The 19,395-nt window shown below is 40.8% G+C and overlaps 1 protein-coding gene across 2 annotated transcripts in view; it reads left to right on the top strand.

Moving 5' to 3' along the window:
- Window positions 1–7,078: 7,078 nt before the first annotated feature.
- The window catches only part of LOC134626138 (Na(+)/H(+) exchange regulatory cofactor NHE-RF2), a 36,800-nt gene continuing 24,483 nt past the window's right edge, over window positions 7,079–19,395 (top strand). For both annotated transcript variants that reach the window (XM_063471677.1, XM_063471678.1), the window contains exons 1-2: window positions 7,079–7,780; window positions 8,936–9,232. In XM_063471677.1, the coding sequence (XP_063327747.1) occupies window positions 7,574–7,780; window positions 8,936–9,232 (504 nt within the window). In that variant the 5' untranslated portion in view covers window positions 7,079–7,573. The remainder of the gene's footprint in view (window positions 7,781–8,935; window positions 9,233–19,395) is intronic.

A 19,395-nucleotide genomic window follows, 5' to 3' on the forward strand; every position in this document is an offset into this window, starting at 1 on the left:
TCAGGTTAGAAATCACACTAAACAAACATTCCCTGCTGAGATAACTACTTGTTATAGGCTAAAATCATTCAAAAAAAAAAGTTCACAGTGAGTATTTTGTTTGCTCAGTATTTATCACAGACTGCTTTATTTATACACTCCGTGTGATTCGTTTCAGTAACATGCTGCCTTTTTTATATTTGTCTGCTTTTGTTTTTTTAAGCCTTTGAAAACATTTAAGCATGCATTTATATTTGAAAGGGTGACCGGAATTGTAACTATGGTGTTGTTTCTACTTTGACAAGTGCTAAACGATTACTGAAATGTGAGTGTTTAGTGCCCTCGTGTGGTTATAGTATGAACTACAGCACCTGGTTAGTGGGAAGGTCGTTGGTATCAGTAACGGTTATGAGATTTTTATGTCATTGCATTCGGTTTTTATTTACATTTTACCCACCATCACAACTATTTTGCAACTGGGGTTGTATATATAAATTATTTATTAAAATCCTTCATCCTAAAAATACAGATCTTCTTCTACTTCTATCAGCTTTCAGTCTTTTTGTCATGCCACCATCTCTAAGGGGCTAGGCGCTGTCTCTGTGAAAGAGCCAAGAGCTTTAATTTCCACTTCCTCGATGCAAAGGTTGGCTACAATACGTGACACTGGGGAGCCCATGGTACACCTAAGCTTTTGCCTGTAGAAACGCTTGTTGTATTTAAAATATGTGGTGATAAGGCAGAGGTCTAACCATGTGCAAATCTGATGCTGTAGTTGTTTTCTGACTGCCTCAGTTGCATGTATACAAATGAAGAGTGAGACCACATCAAAGGACACGATGGTTTCATGTAGATCCAGGGTAAGTTTCTGGACCTCGTTCGTGAAGTCAGTGGAGTTTGTGATATGACGGGGTGTGTTCCCCACAAGGGGATCTCGGATGGTGGCGAGGTGCTGCAAAATGTTGTAGGTGGCCAAGTTTATACTGCTAACAAGGGTCTGAGTGAATCTTTGGAAGTCCATATACACAGAGTATAACATCCCCTGCGTATAAAATGTAAGTAGGGTGGTCAATACAAATAGTGTTATTAACAAAATATGAGGCATGGACTTTTCTTTCTTTTTTTTCCTTTTTTGCATTGTCTAATATTTTTGTCGTCATTCAATTACAGTATTTACATTTACCAATCACTTTATTACACTGTAAAATCTAATTAGTTCCCAGAACTCAAAAAAATTGAGGAAACTCGTTGCCTCAAAAAAATTGAGTAAAGCTTAGCTAAAAATGACTAAGTTAGGACAACTTATTTATTTTGAGTACTCTGTACAAGCTCATTTGTTCCCAGAACTCAAAAAAATTGGATCAAGTTTACGTAAGATGACCAAGTTAGGGCAACTTACTCATTTTGAGTACACTGTACAGCCTTGTTAGTTCCCAGAACCCAAAAAAATTGAGGAAACTCGTTGCCTCAAAAAAACTAAGTAAAGCTTACTTAAGATGACTGTTAGGACAACTTATACATTGCAAGTCTGCAGTATTAAGAATAACTTGATATTTCTGACTGTACAATACTAATTGTTTACCTACTGACAAACATTTCAAGTTCAACTAAATGAAAAAACAATTTGTGGTAACCTGAATATGACTAAAAATAATTAACAACACTTTTTGTAATGATGTTAAAATCAGCCCAACTTTTATTTTCAAACACAACAAAGTATAACAGCCAACATACTGGACACTGTTCTGCTGAACAACAAACAATTATAATCTTACAATGAAACAAAGTCTCAGATGTAATTATTCTGAAAATAAGTTTAGGCCTACCACAAGTTTGTTTTGTACTTACATTACTTATATTATCAAAATAAAATATTTGTTGTTCTGTCACAAGTGCAGTCTGTAATTTAAACAACACATTTGTTTTTCATTCCAACACAGGAGCTGGAATGTTGTATTATTTTAAGGATGGCTTGTTTCCAGTCCAGGCATTACTGCCTGAATGACTGTCATGGATCGAGGTGATCCAAATGTAGGTGCAGAAGAAAGTCTTTAACTTCCCTTCAGTACAGTTGCAGTGGATGTGGGTTGGAGATGCAATGAGCTTGAACTTGCAGGCGACCATCTTCACTGACCACACCATCTGTGATGGAGGACTCATCTCTCCTGGTGTCCTGCAAGCAAACAATCATATTTTTTGGAACATGAACTTAATTGCTTTCTTAAAACATTTTTTTCTGCTTTTGGTATAGAACAGACTCCAATTTAGACAATCTCAGGCTCCCTCCCCACCGGAGAGGTGACATTCAATGTCCCAATTGTCAGTCTGGATAGCTGTGACCACCACGCAACACACAATAATGTCATGAAAGCATCATTTTAAAAAGGGCTATGCAAACATGGGCAATAACTTTCATTCTAATGATGTGCAAAATGATTTGAGCACAAAACAAATTTTGCTGTTAGAAAACTTGCAGACTTCACTATATACAGTGTAGACCCTCTAAACTAAGTTTGGGGGATGTGATCTTTCAAGAAATGCAGACCAAACTGTTGTTGTTTGTTTACTTACACAGCATGTCTTGTAGACTTAACTGGACTCACCAGCAACAGCATAGTGCAGTCATATCTCAAGTCTAATAACAGAAGACAGGAAAAGATCAGTAAAGAAACAACTTCCCCAAACCAAAGCACAAATAAAACAATAAGTAAAACAGGCTGATCTAAAGTATGATTAAAGTTCAGCCTGATTAATATAAATGTCACTGACAGTTGCTAATATATTGGAAAACCAAAATACTTACCACTGAGTTGATGTCTTTCTGTCCAACAACAGGAGTGCTGGTCCCGAGCCTCAAAGACAGTAAGAAGCAAGCAGAGGGAGAAAAAACAACATTTTTCAGAAACTGATTTGATCCTTAATGGCTGTGCAATAATTGTAACATAGAAATTGCTTATGTTGTTAAATAACGGCTAGATTTGACATTAATAGATGCCACAGATGTTCAAAAGCTGCCACAAAGCATGAACAACAAATGGACGTCTCCGAAAACGTCGGAGCATTTTTGCAAATATGTGATGTCTTGATAAATGGAGCAGATATTTGAACTTTACACAGCTACATTCTCGCCTGAAAATATCTTAAAAGTTTATTTTGTAACCCAGAAAAAGTAATAAGTTTTTTAGCCGCGCTCCTCCGCCATTGCCGCGCTTACAAGTACGCACAGGCTCCGACAACCGGCCGACAAATGCGATCCTCCTTTTCCCAGATTACCCTTTCTGGGTCACAAAATAACCTTTTAAGATATTTTCAGGCGATAATGTAGCTATGTAATGCTCAAATATCTACTTAATTTATCAAAATATCACATATTTGCAGAAGTGCTTCCACGTTTTCGGAGAGCTCTGTTATCCACCAGCGCAATGGCTGACCTGGAGGTCAAGGCTCGATAGAGTCCGAGAGCACAGCTAACTCCTGGCGTATTCTTTTCAACCCCCCTGCACTCTTTTGCTACTCAGGTTAAACATGATATATATATAGTTAGTTAGTTAGTTAGTTAGTTAGTTAGTTAGTTAGTTATGACTATAGATTGAAAATATCCCCCACACCCCACCCCTAACGGCTGTACCTCCCGAAGAATTTTGTCTGGGCTCTTATCGCACTTTTTTATTTCAAACAATCAACAGAAAATTTCACCGACATAGTTTTATGTAAGGTTTATAAAGCTGTGGTGTTAATTTTTAAGTAACATGAGCCCAGCGGCAGCAGCAACGCTAGGCTAACACTAACTAGCTAGCAAGATTAGAAACCTGGTGCTAAACTAAGAGAAGCCACAAAATCAGTTTGAATAAGAGTAAACATTTACTCACCAAGTCAGTAAAGATCCACAGCAATGACAACAATAATATCTCCAGGTTTGCTCAATATATTCCATAACAAATGCTGGCGCCATGAACATGCGGACTGATCCGGGAGGGAGGAGGACGGTAGTCACGTGGCATTTTCAAAACACATCTTTCATCCTTCCGCACAGAGAAGCAAAACTTCCAGCTTACTTAGTTTTTCTAAGTTAGGACAACTCAAATAAATTGAGTTTATCAGCGTTTTTGCATAAAAAGTACTGGTAACGTATTTAAATCGAGTTCTGATAACAAATTGATAAAAATTGAGTTCAGCCTATTTAATATTTTTAATTAAACACAATATTACATTTTACAGTGTAGATACACTTTGCTAGTACTATGTTGTGCCAATTTTCCCTTCGTAGCTGCTTTAATTCTTCATTGCGTAGACTGACACAGTGCAGGAAACATTCTTTAGAGATTTTGGTCCATATTCACATGATAGCACTGCAAAATTGCTGCAGATTTGTCAGCTGCATATCCATGATATGAACCTCCTGTTCCACCACATCCTGAGCTTGCTCTATTGGACTGAGACCCAACGACTCTGGTGGCCATATGAGATCATCTGAGCTTCGTGACATAGCGTAATATTCTGCTGGAATCAGCCAACACAAGATGGGTACAGTGTGTTAAAGGGATGGACATGGTTAGCATCAATATTCAGGTTAGCTGTGGCATTTAAATGATGCTCAATTGGTGCCAATGGACCCAATAGGGCCTACAAGGCAGGATGGATATATGTTTTCATGTTGCTTATTCCAAATTCTGACACTACCATCAAGAAATTGACACTCATGGGACCTGGCAAAATTTCATTGTCCAATATTGATGAGCCCATGCAAACTGTAGCCAGTGTTGGGGAGTAATGGAATACATGTACCGCCGTACGTATTTAAAATACAAAATATGAGTAACTGTATTCCGTTACAGTTACCGTTTAAAAAGGTGGTATTTAGAATACAGTTACTTTGTTGAAATAAATGGATTACACGGCGGTACTTTCCTGTTTCATGTTGTGACGGGTCAGGACTGTTTGGGTTTGTTTGACAGCTACGCTCTGTTGTTCCATGCGGCAGCGTTACGGTTGCCATGGTTACAGGGTGACGCTCTCTCTCTGCGTGTTTCCTGGGTGAGAGAGCGCATTTTTGTTGTTGTTGTTGTGCTAAGCTAATAGGCAGAATGCTACAGGTATAGCTCTAAAAAATGTAGCATCATGGGCAGTGTAGTCCGTGCTGCAGGGAGAATGGACTACCATACTCGTTATGTGTCTGTGAGCCCGAGGAGGGAGAAAAAGGCGAGTAGAAAAGTAGGAGTTGTCATCGAGCAAAAACGGGAGCTGGAAACATGTAAATATAATAATAACCACTGCAGCCAAGAAGAGTGCCTGACGAGCCCAGTTGTAAGTAAGCTATTAAGACTCGACTGTACACCGTGTTCGTGTTTTCCTCAGAAACAATAAGTTCCGTTGGAGCAGCCTTTCAACGCCTCTCTTTGTCTCTCGCAAGAAAGGTTGACACACACAACAAAGTAAAGCTATTTTTCGGCTATGAGCCCCACACGGAACCCGCTGTATTAGCCAGAGGTCCTTTTACTACGGTTCGGAGCCGCGGACCTTCACTAATAGTAATAAATCACACAGCAATAGTACATTCACGTAGTTGTAAAAAGCATGATAATATATTAAGTAATCCAAAGTATTCAGAATACGTTACTCTCATTGAGTAACGTAACGGAATACGTTACAGAATACATTTTGGGGCATGTATTCTGTAATCTGTAATGGAATACATTTTAAAAGTAACCTTCCCAACACTGACTGTAGCCCAAGTTTTCTGTTCTTAACTGGAGTGACAGTCAGTGTGGTCTTCTGCTTCTGTAGCCCATCTGTATCAAGGTTCAAAGTGCTGTCTTCTGCATACCTTTATTGTAACAAGTGCTATTTTATTTACTGTAACTGTTTTAGTTGCCTTCTTCAGAGAACTGCTGCTCACTGGATATTTTCTCTGTCTTTTTTTTTTTTACTTAAATGACCTTTCTTCTTTTCTTGTATCCTTTTTTGTTTTGTTTTTGTGTTTGTTTTTTGCTTTTGTTCCAGCGTTCGCTGGGTTGTTTTATTGTGGAGGTTTCAACAGGAAGTACAGTTGCGCCCTCCGACGCAACATAAAATTCAATAAATGGCTGTAATTACGAATATGTTAAGTTCATTTTTTCAGCAAAGATCTCAAACAGCAAAGATCTCAAACAGCAATACCATTGGCCTTATTTTATTCTAATTGTCCTTCATAACTTTTGCACTGTCCACTTCCTGCTGTGACAAAACAAATTTCCCACGTGTGGGACTAATAAAGGTTATCTTATCTTATCTTATCTTATTGATGGTCTACATCAGGGTTGGCAAACATAAGGCCCGAGGTCAGTTGTAGACGTTCAACTGTCTTTTTATCATTTTTATAGCGTTTCCTACCAATAAAGATCTCCTCCGTGACCACTATACATCTCCACTGTTAAATTAATTAATAAATAAATAAAGAGAAAATTATCTGTGTATTAACAAGGGCTGTTTTGTTTTATAGTTACAGGATAGTCTGGCCAATGAGTCACCAGAAATTTGTCTGTAAAGTCCAAAGAGTCGTGCTGACAGATGTATTTGATTTATAACATCAGAATCTCTTTAACATGTAGAAAAACTGAGGCATTCTGTTGAAATTCCACTTTTTTATGTCTTATATTAAGTTAATGAATGTGCAGTTAGAGTCGTTAGACAAGACTCTCAATGTACAGTGAGTTTGACATCCCTGGTCTGCATTAATAAGGATACTTAAATAAGGATAGTATAAGGATACTGTATTTGAAACGGCCTACTTACTAAAAGCTTTGGGCTCATCACTTAGATTTTTAGTGGGTATTTTAGTAGCACAGTTATGACATTTATTTGAATAATAATATGTTATGAATCGGCTCCTAAACTTTAGATGAACTGTTGTCTGGACTAATTACAATTAGGCTACCAGTTGGATGTATTGAGAGTGAGAATCCAAATAGCTGGGTGTTTTCATTATTTTTTAGGACACCGTTCACAAACCATTTCCTGCCACCCAGGGGCAATGTTGTGTCATTTTTAGTCCTCCTTCCCTGCCCAAACAGTGAGGGCAGGTAAGCGGTCTGGTGAGAGGTGGTGCTATTGCGCACGCGGCTCTAACCCAGAGCAAACTGTACTCAGCGTATGCTCTCCGAACTGTTGTTATGGAGAAATTTCCAGTGAGAGGAGAGGACCCGGCAGTCTCTTCGACGTCTGCAGTAACAGTAATGGTGCGCTGTCGGGGGCTCTGAAGTCTGTGCGCGCCCGTCGGTTTTTGTTGGAGTCTTTGAGCCGTGCGCTTCAGCTTGGATACAAGACACAGGATCTGCTGCTGTTGCTTCGTTATCTGAAGTTTTACACTTTGCTGCTTCTTGCATGCACTATTTTTTTTTCTTTTTCTTCTTGTTCTGAAGCGCATCTGTGGCTGTTCCACTTTGTGTTTTTGTACTGGGGAGCATCCAGATATGTTTTCTCCAAGAAGTTTAGCAGCCCTGCAGTCACTCTCCTGAACTCCAATATTTCCATTTATTGTTGTTATTATTTTTGTTGTTGCTGTTGTTGTTATACTTTACTTGAACACTTCAGAGGTTTTAAACTGACAAAGGGGGAAATGGCCAAAGTGGGGAAACCGCGGCTTTGTGTCATGACAAAAGGGGAGAACGGGTATGGATTTCACTTGCATGGCGAGAAAGGAAAGAGCGGCCAATTCATCCGCAAAGTGGAGGCTGGCTCCCCCGCAGAAGCGTCAGGGCTGCGTGCCGGTGACAGGGTGGTCGCAGTGAACGGAGTAAACGTGGAGAAGGAGACGCACCATCAGGCAAGTAGATGTGTGTATTATTTAACTTGTGTCTTAGCTGGCTGAGCAGGGGCTACATCAACAGGTGACACTGGCTGATACAGACATCCTGACACGGTGGCGCATAGCCTCCTCCTCCACCCGGCGTCACAGACCAGTGGTCTGCAGGTTATTGAATTACAAAACATTTTCCTCCGACACTTTGCGCACGCAGGAGCACGCTTATGAAAAAATACCGCGTTTGCTTCAGATTACATTTCAGTTTACCTAGTTCAGCTCGTTTGGCTGACTAACCTGCACAGCACCTTTTGTTTGGAAACAAGGGGTGCGCTGAGCAAGAACTTTACGCAGGCTGTATTCCTTCTCTTGCAGTTTTTTTTCCTAGTGAAAATCAACAAATCAGCAAGTCTCTAGTCAGTGGCCTAAGCTTAAATATAAACCGATCCCTGTAAATAAGATCTTAACAAACTGTGTGCTCCTCTATTTGCAAGGTCTGGCTGGTGGTCAGATAGAGTCAGCAGGCTCAGATAATTATTTTCACAAGCTTGCAGGCACACAGGGGAAGATCAGCACCAGCCTCCTCTCTGTGTGCTGTATATTAGGTTTGTTGCAGCTTGAAAGACGAAAACAAACCCGCTGACAATTGTGTTTCAAGTTCAGGGAACAAATCTGCCACCCAGGTGTTTCTAAGGAGCCTCATATTCCTGCTCATATGACAATGATCTTTAACAACAACAATGATAATTTGGCAGAGGCCAGTTTTGAAAACATCGCTTCCCACTACAGATGTATGGGAATAAATGATTAGAAAAACTGATGGATCAGTTGATACAGTTGCTTTGTCAAACAGTAAGAACCAAATAAATACAAAGTTATGTTAAGAAATTCAGTTAAAGGAACACACACTCCCCAAAAAGCTAGAGCCATCACCTTTTTCAAAACGTTGCTTATACAGCATTTTTCCTAAAATAAAGATGCAAATCACAGGCCTGCATGTTAAAAGATGTATACGGCCTAATATAATGGTCACTAATTGTATATTAAACAATTCCATGATGGATGGATTGGGACTAATCATTCATAGGAGTAGCATTTAATTATCTGCTGCCAAACTGTAGAGAATTTAATGTATTCAAACCAAACGTTCGGTGTCCACCGTGCTGTTCCATTCCTCAGGTGGTACAGAGGATTAAGGCCATGGACAACAAGACCAGGTTGCTGGTGGTTGACTCTGAGACCTATGAAAGCCTACGCAGCCTGCGCCTCACAGCAACAGAGGATATGGCCGTCCTTAGAATTGGAAATCCTTCCTCCTCTTCCTCTCCACCTGTGTCTCCTTCTCCTGCACCATCGTCAACGCCATCTTCCCCCTCCAAGAAGCGGGAGAATGGCTCTGTGTCCAAGCAGCCCGTCACAGTGAGTGGCCAGGTGCAGAAGCCCACTAGGAGGTCACCGTCTAAGGCTGCAAAGAAGGTAAGGACATGCTGGATCATCACAGTCGTCACACTACACGCTTACTAAACCACTAATATGTGTGTTTCCAGGCTTGTTAAGGTGATATCTGTCTAACAACAAAAGAATTTAAAAATTACAGAAAGAGTGTGTTTTCTTTTTTTCAGTGTGAACCAGCTCCCCAGTAAACCCACAAATAACTGTCAAGCTTCTCGAGCCAGTCATCATAGGAAATTCTTAGAGATTTGTCTGCTTGAACACACCCGAGAGTTAAAAATACGCACTTTGCATTAGAACAGATTGAAGGTAGTGACTGAGTCATCACTTTGAACAGACTCTCCTCAGCATGCTTTCACCCTAGACTTGTTTTCTTGTTGCTTTGCCAGTTTTTGATCAGATACGTAGATAACATTCAGGTTCCACAGTCTGCGTTGTTACGTGTGAATGCAATGAATGCGGGTGAAGCATTCCAGATGTTGTGTTAGAGGTCAAAGAGGATGTGAAAGGTCAGAGGTTAGGAATCTGGCACCAGGCAACGTAGTAACTCTGCAAAAAGAAAATCCACAGAAATCTTGAAAATAAAAAAGTTGCAATACATGAAAAATAATGACCTGCCTATATTTTGAAAGGTTGTAGATAGAGTGTTTTTACAGGACAGTTACAGGATCGCTGTCACAGTTGGTTGCCTAACCTGTAGTAAGCATTTGATACTTTTTATTTTCTCATTTTTTTGGATTCACTGCTTATTATTACTCCCCTTTGTCCTGAAAAACAGGAAGCGTTTCCGCCCGCTCTGTCTCTCCTGGAACGCTCCGAGATCTGATCGGATTTGGTTTCAAATGGTCTCTATTGGGGGGAGGCCGAGGCTCAACTTCTGTTCTCTGCATTTACACAACATGTGTTTTCACTTAGGCTTGCCTTGCCAATATGTGAGCAGCACTCAGGCAGTACTTCTACCAGAGCAGTGACAGGCCCAATCAGTTAAACCTTGGATGCGTGTGTTTGTGTGTGTGTGTCTTTTGTTCAGCTCTGGCTTTGACCTGTGGGGAGAAATCCTAGTACTTGGTTCAGGAATTGCTCAGCGGTCTCTCGTTTCTCTTTTCTGTCTTAATGAGTCTAATGAAAGAATTGAAGGAAAGCTCAGCAAGATGAGCCAAAAAAAGGCATCTGTGGTTCCGAATAAAAAAAGGAGGAAACCTGTTGATGTATCAACAGTTCACTGAAACGACTTCATTTGCTCAGGCACCGTGACAGATAATCAGCTTCTTTCTGTTTTTACTGGCGCAATGAAGAGTTCCTCTGTGGTCTGATTGATCCCTGTGAGCCTCCAAAGAATCAGACTTCTCAAAGGAAGCTGTTCCCTCACACATATGCAGACTATTGGCACAGCCTGCTGATGCAGCACGTCCCCTTGTTTGGTGTTTACAACAATGAAAGTGGAGGGGAAAAACACACAGACCACCGAAGAAACACAGAATAACCGAGACAAGAATAAACTATAAAAATACATAGTAAAATACTCCTCCCAATTCTTTGTTTTTGATTCTTGTAAAAGTTTCTTTTTGGTCATCAAAGCAGGAGCGCCAGACCGCTGAGCTAAGCAAATTTCCTCATAGGTTTCACGTTTTAAGAGAAGGTAGGAGAGGGAACAAGAGACAGAGCAGATAGAAGGAACCACAGCCAGTGCTAACCTTGAGCTTTGCAAGAAGAAGTTTCAGGACGTGCTCTCTCCTCCTTGCAGTGCAAAGGAGTCGCACAATGAGGGAGAAAGATGGGTTGTGCATGTACCAGTATAGCAGTGAGGGTGGTTGTGCATGTGCACAGTGTGTTTCCAGGGTCTTGCCTCCTGCTGGGGATTTTTTTTTTTTAATGGATACCTGACCCCCAAGCTGTTTTATGTTACTGGTGTTTTTAATTTGCACTTTCAGTTCACTTTGTGCAGATTATGTTTGTATATTCAGTGAAAATCACAAATTTCAAGTTATAGCCGGTTTTGCACACATACATTGTTAATTTTCGAGATATTACCTGGTGAAGCTGGGTACGTGCCAGATTTCACGAATAACACCATGCTAGCTTCCCAATGAAAATGCAGTGTAATGTCCAAATGAGCACATGTAAGAAAAGAGTGCCCTGGCTCCTGAACCCATGTGCTACCCCTCACCAACAAACATAACTTCTAGTTTTCAGAACACGCCTCTGCCACAGACAGTTTCCTCCTGCTGTATGATGGGAGAAAGGGCAGATGAGGCGACGTCAGAGCTGCATTGTGACCTAAAATAGATAGACTTACCTCTGAATCCATGAAAAAACACATTTAAAATAACACATTAACATAAGCGGACTTGAGAAAGATCCTAATTTTATGTTTTCTTCAATACAAAAATTATCCAAAAAGAACAGGAATTCACTTCATGTCTGTTCAATGGTGCCAGTTTTCCTAAACATAGACAAGTATGGCTCAAAATGGGTTTCAAAGTTGGAACCTACTGCTAACTAACTCAGTGAGAGCACTGTACTTTTTATTTACAGCAACAAAAATCTCAAAATTATTGTTAGGGAATGGGAGGGGAGGTGTAGGAGGTCCCAGTGTGTCAGCTGCAAAGGGAAAATCTGGGCCGTGATCAGTTCGGTTTCAAACTATGTCCGTCAAATGCCAAACTTTTATTACAGCTTGTGTTTTTTTTTAATATCCCCTTGTCTGCTGAACGAATAGAAGCTTCGACAGCCACAGATCATGCAGGTCTAATAGCCTAAAATCGCTACATGCGTAAGAAACATGACATGAACTTTTTTCTGCAACTGTAATTACTTTCACATTTCCCCAATAAATATCCCCATGAGAGGGATTTGTGTGTTTGTGCATGTGTTCCCCAGGTTACATGACACTGTCTGTATTTTCCCTCTGTTTTATGGCTGCTCGTCCCCCAGGTTGCTTTTTTCCTTCGCATTCCTCTCATGTTTACTTCTCTCTTGATTTGTGGTACAGCAGAAGGAGTCGAGAGGTCGACGGCTGAGCGATGGATGGACTGGCTGTGTGTGTGTGTGTGTGTGTGTGTGTGTGTGTGTGTGTGTGTGTGTGTGTGTGTGTGTGTGTGTGTGTGTGTGTGTGTGTGTGTGTGTAGGTGTGTGTGTGTGTGTGTGTGTGTACACATCTCTCTCTCTCTCTCTATATATATATATATATATATATATATGACTGAAAACAAAAAAACTAAGAAGCAGACAATTTTTTTGTGTTCATCAAATCTCTCCTAACATAAGTAGATCATGACACCTTTGCCTGGTAATGGCTGTTTTGTTGCCCTTTTCAGCATTAGAGAGAAGTGTCACTATCACTGAGCACCGTTCTCAGCTTTCAGCTACTTTTGCCCACTTAAAGTGAGTAACTGAATTACAGAACCACATTAAAGGCATTTTGTTTTTCTACCTCTTTGATTGAGGATCATAAGAACTTCGCTTATTTTTGGTCTCTGAAACAATATTCGTTTCCTTCTCTCCTAAAATCTTTGGTAGCAGCCACTAGACTGTGTAGAAAGCCTCTAGCAGAAACAGTGATCCATACTGCCTGCGCCTGCTCCTGGGAGAGCAGAAGAAAGGCTTCAAGGACAGCAGCATCACGAGTTTAGGTTAAGCTGCCTCGTCTTACCTCAGCACACAACTGAGGTGTCTGTGCTCAGTCCACGAGCTCCTCTTTTGCTCCTTTGCAGACACACACATGCAGTGAGGTGTGTTATGTGTGTGTCATTAACACTAAACCTTAAAGATGAAGCATTGGGTTTCACTTTCTCTCCAGAACCTGTTTTGAAACAAGCACACACACAGACATGCATGCTCACGTACACATCTCCCTAGAACAGCCAGTGAAGGATATCACTTCCCAGTTCATTAGTTACACGTTGCTAGTACTGGGTTGGACTTTTGCCTTCAGTGCTGCCTTTAATTCTTCATGGCACAGATTCAACAAGGTGCTGGAAACCTTCCTCTGAGATTTTGGTCCATATTCAGATGAGAGCGTCACACAGTTGCTACAGAGTTGTCGGCTATACATCCATGACAGGAATCTCTAGCTCCATCAAATCAAAGGTGCTCTATTGGACTGAGATCTGGTGACAGTGAAATAATTGTCATGTTCAAGAAACCAGGTTTAGATGATTTGAGCTTTGTACATAGTGCATAGTGAAGCAGCTAACAGAAGATGACTACACTGTGATCATAAAGAGTTGGTCATCAACAATATTCTGACTATGTTATTTATCCCTAAATGCACTGAAATGTGTTTGGCTGTTTAGATAATTGCATTATTAAAAAGCAGCTAGATAAATGTATCTAATAAAGTGGCCAGGGACTGTATGGTGGCAGCAGCACCCTGCTACAAAGAAAAGTGACAGCAGACAAGACTTGAATGAGGAGCTGTGGTTGGAGGTGGGTTGCAAAACAGCTTGCAGAGAAAGCAGCATGTATGCATAGAGTAGAGCTAGCTGGTGTTTGTTGGCACTGAGATTAGGAATTAACCCGTGGTGTACTGGGATTGCATACTAAGTTGTTTGTTTGTTTTTAAGTGTAATATAGAAAGTTTGGGGGGGAGGACTGCTTGCATTACCTCATCTGTGGAAACTGCTGCATTTCAGAGTGGATATTGTTTCTGTTGTTCTCCACTCTCACCTTTCCCTGGCCAGAATTTTCCTCTTCTGTTCATGGTGAAGCCTCCGCCACACATAAATATATTGCGGCCTTTTGTTGGTCTTTCCAGTCCCGCTGGACTCCGGGGTGGTTTGACACCAGGCTTGTTAGGAAACACAGAGAAAGTCATTGCTATGGTGACGGTCACAGTGACACCACTTAGCGTGCAGGAAACATACACACGGCAAAATTTGGCACAAAAAGTCTATATGTGGAAAACAAAGAAAAAGAGGAGAGAAGTTTTACAGCTTTCCCGGTACATGATGCAACATCTGAGCTGTAATTTTAATAGTTCTGTTTCCAGGATTTCTTTGATACTTACCAACATGTCCCATTCAGATACTGATCAGAATGAAACAGTGCAACAGCAGATGACTGATCCTGCTTCTAGCCCACTGAGAAGCTTGATTTTAAATAAAAATGTAAAAGATTTGCAGACGTCTTGTAGAGATCACCTGTTCCCTGTGGAGATGCATCTGTCAAAACAGTTACAGAGAGGAGGGGCGTGGTATGTGAGGGTATTCTGCATCTGATCGTGAAACATTTGCATGATCAAGTTTGGCATATTAACGATTTGCTGATGATGATGATGATGATGATGGTGCAAGGACAAACATGCACATGTGCATGTTTGTTCAACAGGCAGTTGCATCGCCCTAAATTCTGACTTCCATCAAACCATTATGACCATTGTAAAGACTCTATATTATAGTGAGAAAACCACAACAACAACATAGATTAAAAATCCTCTTAAACAGAACTTAAACAGACCCATGTATCCAGGCTTGGGACCGGTCGCTGGAAATACACTAAACAGTTTTAGAAAATGCGGATTGTTGTAGTCGTTTGAGTGAAAACCATTTTGTGAGATAATTATGGACAGACATCACAATGTTTAAAAGTCAGGGCTTGAGGTCAGAGGGGTGAGGAGTGTAAAAAAAATCTGCCATCAGTGTTCCTTGGCTGGATAAAACAGACAAAAACAGTAGAGATGCTTTTAGCAGTAATGTACATCTTTGTGTATTTAACCTTAAACAGATCCGCAAAGGCAAGAAAAACATCTGCTTTTCCTCTGTCTCTCTGCAGATGTTGTAAACCGTCACGACAAGGCAGGCTTGTCTCTTTCCTTGTTTGACATGTCGTATTTTAAATGCCCCTTTTGCTTCTTGGTCGCTGCCTCCTAAAACTGATTATTTCTGGCCATTAGTTTAACAACAGAAAATGAGACCATGGCTCAGCTCTGACTCAGTGGGAGTCACATGTCCTGTTCTCTGGTTCAGCCTCTCATTTTGCCCGGGATAATAGGAAAAAGATGTTGCCTGTCAGCTCCAATGTAACAGCACAGAGCACAGGATTTGTCTGGGGGTCCTGCAGTCGCCACTTCAGCCTGTCTCATAACCTGCAGGATTGCCCTCCTCTAAGGTGTACTGTGAGGGGCAAACAGATGAGAAGTTGTTGCTCTGACAAGGCGAGCCATTTGGGGGTGTCTGTTACTGCAAAGGGCTACACAGAGGCAACAGTTTGTGTGGGGTACTCTGCAGAGTTTTCTTTTAGGGTGTTTTTTTGTTTAATCTCCCTTAAACTGACGTCTTCTAAAAAGATGTTTCATGCTTATGAAGAGTTTGAAACTAATTTACTTTTTACTGTAAGTTGGCGAGAGTGAGTGACTCTTACCAACATCTGGAGCTAGTGTACAAGACCCTCCACCCCCTGCTTTGAATACCAATGTTGTTACATCAAGGGTCCTGATTCTGTGTGTGTGAGAGAGAGAGAGTAAACCAAATTCCTGGAGTGGGATCACGTAGGATGTGGAAGGGTCACTAGTGGGGAACGATGGTGTGTGTAGGCTATGTATTTTGGGGAATTGCAACACAGAAATTGAAGGTGGGTAATGCCAGAGAGACATGAACAACTGAGAGTACTGTGTTAAATGTGTGTGGGTGGGTATGTGAGAGTGAGCACAGCTGTGTGCTTCTTGTATTATCTCTCCCTATGCAGAGCTGATAATGTATTCAAATTGTTTCCCGGCTAAACCAGTGGATGTTGACCTGAACACTTCGCCAGATGGACAGTTTAAGTGATGTAGAGTTACCTAAAATGAATTAGATACAAAAATGTCTGGTTATGCATTTTATATAGTAGATGCTCTTATCTGAATTTGTCACCTAGGAAACCTTAAAAGGTGTGCTGACACTGCTCTTTATTGTTAAGAACGCTTTGAATCAAAAGAAGATTGTTATTGTTGTTCGCAGTTATGTACATTTGGCAGTATGAGTGCTCTGTGCACTCCCTGCTTCTCCATACACAAAAGTGGAAAGCATATGCATGTGGTTCTCTGGTACAGAACAGCGCGGGCATAGCGGACAGCAGACTTGACACTGATTAACTTAAACAAAGCAGGAAAAGCCTGGAAACGGGGACCTGGACTGGAGATGGGTTGCATAGTGGCTTGCAGCAACTGTAAAGAGGCTGAAGCAACTTAAATTTATATGGGGTTTTCCAGTTGGATACATAAATAATGTTCAGCTGAGGTTAACTAGAACTGAGATCAGCTGGTATAAGCTAATCCAGCAGGACATGCTGGTTGAACTTTACGGCCTTTCCTCTTTTTTTGGCATTTTATGTCTAAATCAGATGTTATTGGTGCAGTGCTGGTGTAGTGAAGTCCTACTATTTTGAGCACCATATTACTAAACAAAGGGTTGTATTTCATAACATCTAGATTACTGAAATAGCCTTTTTACTTGTCCATTTACTTGTTAGGTCCCCCTGTGACCTTTTAATACCATATGCGCATGCCAGTACCTTTAGATCCTTGGGCAGGGGGAGTTTGTCTGGCTAAAAACGAAAGGGCGCAGAGCTTTTGGTCTCTGGCCTTCATGGCTCATAAAGTTAGTGATATATATCTTATGTGCTTTTTTTTCTTTTTTTCATTGGTTTCAGTTTATTTTAGAACAATATTGAAACCACTTCATGGTCTGATTTCAGCACTATATTAAGGTCGCTGATGGTGAGCTCTTGATGCAGTATGTGGCTAACTGAACTTCAGATCCTGCAGCAACTCTCTGCTTGTTGTCCCTTTTCTACAAGCTTAAATCTGTCCAACATCTGTTTTTCCTCCTCAGCAACTTCCTTGAAGTCTCCACTAAAACAAATATTGTTTATATAAAGTATCTGCATTAACTGATTCCCATGTGTTTTTTAATATATTGTGCCTTTTCTCTGTGGAGCACTTTGTAACTCTTTTTAATGACTTAACAAATTACCAAAGCCATACGTAGATGGATTATGAAAGAACTGAACTCTTGCTATCTAAAAATCATATCTGTGGCAATTAAGATGCTTGACCCAAATCCTCAGCTTTATTTATAGACTGTACTACTTTTGTGTAGCCCTTACTGGCCTGAATGTTAAAAACAGACCTATGATCCAATGCCATCTTTGAATCATCGGGGACTAGCATCCAAAAGCTTTTCCTGAAACCATTAACTCTGATATTTAATTTGTGATTTTGGGTTCTCTCACAGATAAATCTTTTCTGTTTGGGTAATGAACGCTCTGTTCTGCTTCTCTGTCTCAGTTTTCTTAATGTCATCTTTTAAATGTCAGTTGTTGGATGTGGGAATATACAGTAGGTCGGCCGCAGCCAGGGTGAGGATCGAACAGTGCACTGCCCACGCAAAGTGCTGGCAAAAAAATATGAGAGAAAGAGACAGAAACACTGTAACATACAGAGAACTCAAAAAGCAAGCAGCAAGAAATTATTCTGCTGAGTGAGAAGTCCTTGAAAGTAGTGAAGAGAGCTTTTTGTTTGATGCAGACTTGCTGTCACATCTCTGCTGCTTCCCTGATACACTCCTTTTTATATCTGCTACACTCACAGCTGCAAGCCAGCATATATTCCCATACATCGATCCTCACAGAGGTCACACACACACACTTTGAAAAAGACATCTGACGTCCCACTGGCCTTGCTCTGTTTTACTCGGATAACACATCTCAGACCTGTTTAATTGAAGCCATCTTTTGCTCTGTCTGTGGGAGTCAAGTAATGGGAGAGAGGTTTTGCTTCCTTATGGATCAACTGGGAATTCTAAGGATGCTTGAGTAGTGACAAACAAGAGGAGGAGGCTTGACCTCACCTGCATGTGAGGTGAGGTTAAGCCTGTGATTGTGTTGGTTAACATTTGAGATGGGAATGTTTGTGGCAGAACACCAAAGGAAAACTCTGCTCTCTTAATATTCGCTCACCAGCCACTTTATTAGGTACATTTTGCTAGTTCTGGGTTGGACTTTCTTTTAGAGTTTAGAGCTGTTTTAATTCTTTGCAGCACAGATTCAACAAGATTTGGAAACATTCCTCAGAATTCCTCATTTTGGATATGATAGCATCACTCAGTTGCTGCAGAATTGTTGGCTGCACATCCATGATGGGAATCTCCTGTTTTACTACAACTCGAAGGTGATCTGTAGGACTGAGATCTGGTGACTGTGGAGGCCGTTTGAGTACAGTGAACTCAGTGGCATGTTCAAGAAACCAGTTTTTGAGATGACCTGTTATCCTGTTGGAAGCAGCCATCATACCATGGCCACACTGTGTTCATAAAGGGATAGACATGGTCAGCAACAATACTCCAGTTGGTACTAACTCATGGTACCCACGTTATTATACCACCACCCCAAACCGATGATGCAAGGCAAGATGGATCCATGCTTTATGTTAATATCAGAATATCACGGGAGAAATTGAGATTCATCAGACCAAGCAATGTTTTTTGCAATCGTCTATTGTCCCGTTTTGGTGAGCCCATGTGAACTGTATCCTCTGTTTCCTGCTCTTAGCTGACAGGAGTGGCATCCGGTGTGGTCTTCTGCTACTCTACCCCATCTGCTTCAATTTGTTGTGTGTTCTCTGTAAACCCTAGAGATGGTTGTGCAGAAAAATCCCAGTAGGTCAGCAGTTTCTGAAATACCCAGATTAGCCCGTGTCATACCAACAACCACGCCATGTTCAAAGTCTGTGTTGAGGCATCCAGCACGGATCATGCTTGTATCTCCATGATATGACATACTGTTGTAATACATGCACATATATAGGTCTGTAACTTGTATAACTTCTTTCTATTTTTGGATAACTGATAATTATCCAAAACCTGGTCGAATGTCTTGTTTTGTTTAAAAATCAAATACACATAAAATGTTAAATGAAATCACAAATTCAATTTCAAAGAATATTTGTTACTTTTTTGCTTGAAAATGTCTTAAACTGATAAACATTCTGATTATTTTGTAATCAATAGATAAACTACTTGTTTAAGCTCTACTCATTCAAACGGTTTCTTGGACACTGTGAAAAACACACGCAAACCCACAACCGTCACCTCTGAGAGTTGAGGGATATCTGCCACGCACTGATAACAGGGGTGCGGACACACTCATCCAAACGTTACATCACTCACGGCCGTCCCATCACACAGCAAAAACACAAAATGGAGAGTAAT

This window comes from Pelmatolapia mariae, linkage group LG4 (genome assembly GCF_036321145.2).
Source record: "Pelmatolapia mariae isolate MD_Pm_ZW linkage group LG4, Pm_UMD_F_2, whole genome shotgun sequence".
In the NCBI taxonomy this organism is placed as follows: domain Eukaryota; kingdom Metazoa; phylum Chordata; class Actinopteri; order Cichliformes; family Cichlidae; genus Pelmatolapia; species Pelmatolapia mariae.